Raw genomic sequence first — 3634 nt, forward strand, 5'->3', positions numbered from 1 at the left:
TTTCTACATCTTTCTAAGTACACTTTCTACATCTTTCTAAGTACACTCTCTAACTTAAGCTTTGGAGGGGGTTCCTCGAGCCACCCCTGAAGGCAGTTTATGTGTGCTTCCTTGTGTAGGTATTTGATGGGACCCAGTTCACCCAGCAGAACCCTTGGATCCTTGTGACTACCTAGAGTGGTTAGCCAACGTGGTCATGGTAAAGAAAGAAAATGGCAAGTGAAGAATGTGTGTTGATTTCAAAGAACTTATTAAGGCCTGCCCGGCAGACTGTTACCCGCTGCTGCGGATAGATCAGCTGGTAGACTCAACCAGCGGGCATGCCCTGCTAATCTCCATGGATGCCTTCTCAGGGTACTATCAGATCAGCCAGCATGAGCCAGTCAGGCAAAAAACTGCATTCATCACTGAAGGGGGAGTGTATAATTACATAGCTATGCCCTTCGGGCTGAAGAATGATGGGGCAACTTTTCAGAAGGCAATGGATAGAGTATTCCTTCACAAAAGGGTAGAAATGTTGAAGTATACGTTGACGACTCAATTGTCAAGAGCGTCACGGAGGCTTGACATGTAATGGATTTGGAGGGAAAGTTTTCCACCCTGAACAAGTATAAAATCAAACTCAACCCGAAGAAATGTGTCTTTGGGGTGAGCTCGGGAAAGTTCTTGGGTTTTTTGATCAGCGAGAGAGGGATAGATTCCAATCAAGAAAAGGCCAAAGCAGTCCTCAGCCTGCCTGAGCCTAAGTGCATCAAGGATATCATGCGGTTGACAGGCAGAATGGCCGCGCTGACCAGGTTCATCAGTAAGTCCGCGGATAAGGCCCTACCGTTCTATCAGCTATTGAAAGGGAACAGAGAATTTAAGTGGGGGGGGGGGGGGGCTAAAGAGAAAGAAGCCTATGAGGGTATTAAGGAGTATCTGACTAAGCTCCCAACAATGATCAGCCCGGATCTGAGGGAAAAGTTGCAGCTGTACATCTCTGCGTCAATACAGACAATCGCAGCCGTTTTGCTGGTAAAAAGACAGAAGCAACAAAGGCCAATATACTTCGTGAGCCACGTGCTGACCGAGGCAGAGCAAAGGTACCCATTGGTAGAGAAGCTAGCCTTTGCAGTGGTCACAACAGTAAGGAAACTAATGCCATATTTTGACGCGCATGTAATAGAAGTCCTCACAAACCACCCGCCGGAGAAAGCATTACAAAAAATGGATGCATCGGGTAGACTCTTAAATTGGGCAATTGAGCTTTCTGAGTATAAATTCGAGGTCAAACCTAGAGCATTCATCAAGGCACAAGCTTTAGCAGACTTCATAGTGGAAACTTCCTACGAGGAGAAAAAAGATGATATTGGGGTCTGGAAGGTAGAAGTGGATGGGTTCTCGGCCCAAACGAGGAGTGGAGCAGGAGTCATAATGACATCTCCAAAAGGAAACGTATTCGAGTATGCCATAAAGTTCAAGTTCAAAGCATCGAATAATGAAGCTGAGTACGAAGCGGCGCTGGCAGGACTGCGTATGAGCCTCGCAGTCGGAGCCCGCAAAGTACACCTGCAAACTGATTCTCAGCTCGTTGCCAGCAAAATGAAGGGGTCGTATGAGATAAGGGAGGCCACCATGCTGAAGTACGTAACCAAGGTAAAGGAACTGGCAGCCCAGCTAGTCCACTTCCAGATACACTTGGTCCTCAAAGCAGGAAACTCTCAGGCCGACGCCTTGTCCAAGTTAGCCAGCTCCACCTTACAAAGCCTCACAAGGACAGTGATGGTTGAATTCCTAGAAGAAAGCAGCATTGCCGAAAAAGAGCAGGTAAACTGCATTGGAAGGCAGAGAGCCTGGTTCTTAGACATCTTGGCGTACAAAGTCCACGGCTCACTGCCTGATGATGAAGTGCAGGCTAAGAAGGTGAAGAAAGACGCCAACTGGTATGTAGTGATGAACGGGGAACTAAAAAAAAAAGGCTTCTCAAAACCACTGCTGAGGTGTATTCCAGAGTGGGAGCAGGAGGGCATTATGGAAGAAGCCCACTCCGGAATATGCGCCAACCACATTGGTGGAAAAGCATTGGGAGTAGAGTTGCTTAGAAGGGGGGCATATTGGCCAACTCTCACACAAGACGCACTAGCATATGTGAAAAAATGCGACAAGTGTCAAAAGTATTCACTTGTCATAAATCAGCCAGCAAACGATCTAACTCCAATCCTCAGCCCGATCTCATTTGCTCAGTGCGGAATGGACATATTGGGACCTTTCACCACTGGGTCAGCGGACAGGAAGTATCTCATTGTGGCGATAGATTACTTTACAAAGTGGATAGAAGCCGAACCCACAAAGTACATAAAGGCAGCGCAAGTCAGGACATTCATATGGAAAAACATCATCACAAGATTTGGGGTGCCATTGTGCATAGTCTTTGATCACGGGTGTCAATTTGACTATGACACCATAAAGGACTACCGGGGGGACATGGGCACCAAGTATGCAAGTGCCTTAGTGTGGCACCCTTAGAGCAATGGTCAAGTAGAAGCATCAAACAAGCTGATCCTGACAGCCTTGCAGAAGAAGCTGGAGGAGTACAAAGGCCTGTTGGCAGACCTAGTCCTAGAGGTCTTGTGGGCAAACAAGACCACTAAGAAGGAGTCAACCGGTAAGAGCCCCTTCACCCTGACCTACGGGGCTTACACAGTTGTCCTAGTTGAAGTACAAATCCCCAACCTGAGGATACAACACTATGAACAGCAAGGAAATGAAAAGCGTATGCTGGTAGAGCTAGACTTCCTGCCAGAAGTAAAGCTGAAAGCATCTCTCAAGTTAGAAGCCTAGAAGAGAAGGAATTCAAAAGCTTTCAACAAGAGGGTCAAGCATAGGGAGGTCCTGCCCGGACACTTGGTCCTTAGAAGGACAACAACAGTGGGAAGAGGAAATCAGCATGGAAAGCTATCAGCAAACTGGGAAGGCCCTTTCATCATTCACGAGCAAGTTGGACCAGGAGCGTTCCTCCTTGCAGATCAAGAAGGTCAGGTCTTAAGAAACAGTTTCAATGCTGATGTGTTAAATAAGTATTTTGTTTAAAAATTCTGAAAAAACAAACATAGTTGTTTCAAGTCTGATAAACTTTTATTCAGTACATGTTATGTTGATTAAGGCATTTGAGCCATTTTTATTAAATGAAATACAAGCCTCTACGTGAGGAGTATGCTGCGTAAATTTGTTTAATATGTTATGCCCAAGCATCATATGCTAACATGCAGAAGTCAAATAAAGACAATAACAAAGTGTTAGAGGCAAGAAGCACTCTAGCGCAAAGTGGAAAAGCAAACGCATCCCTCCCTAAAACCTCACCTCACCTGCTCACATCAAAACATGGCACCACCTTGGGGACGCCTGAGGGGGAAGCCTGACACGTTCAGCTTTGGTAGGAGAGAAAAGGGGAAAAGAAGAAGATGAGCTATGTGGGAAACACTAAGGCTCCCTTAAACCCACTTAGCTCATCTCTTTGAGGGGGAGAGGAACGGAGAAGGCAACCAGACAATAAGCCCTTACGAAAAGAAGTAAGTAGGCACAAAATGACAAAGTCGCAGCATAAACAAGCTGAACGAATTAAATAAGTCATAGCAAAACAAGCTGAATGACA

The 3634-nt window shown here is 46.1% G+C and overlaps 1 protein-coding gene across 1 annotated transcript; it reads left to right on the top strand.

Annotated features, from left to right (window-relative positions):
• Nucleotides 1–573: 573 nt before the first annotated feature.
• On the top strand, nucleotides 574–2823 carry LOC110731934. Its single transcript, XM_021911848.1, has 2 exons — nucleotides 574–2352; nucleotides 2509–2823. Exons 1-2 carry the CDS (start codon nucleotides 574–576, stop codon nucleotides 2821–2823), a joined length of 2094 nt encoding a protein of 697 aa, XP_021767540.1.
• The last annotated feature ends 811 nt before the right edge of the window (nucleotides 2824–3634 follow it).

The sequence above is a fragment of the Chenopodium quinoa genome, unplaced genomic scaffold, assembly GCF_001683475.1.
Source record: "Chenopodium quinoa cultivar QQ74 unplaced genomic scaffold, ASM168347v1, whole genome shotgun sequence".
Lineage (NCBI taxonomy): Eukaryota > Viridiplantae > Streptophyta > Magnoliopsida > Caryophyllales > Amaranthaceae > Chenopodium > Chenopodium quinoa.

What these genes read in the sequence shown, in the direction of transcription:
- LOC110731934 (XM_021911848.1), top strand. Translation starts at nt 574, where the DNA reads ATGGATTTGGAGGGAAAGTTTTCCACCCTGAACAAGTATAAAATCAAA. An exon ending in AGTACATAAAGGCAGCGCAA is followed by an intron (nt 2,353 to 2,508) that starts GTCAGGACATTC and finishes TGGCACCCTTAG; the next exon opens with AGCAATGGTCAAGTAGAAGC.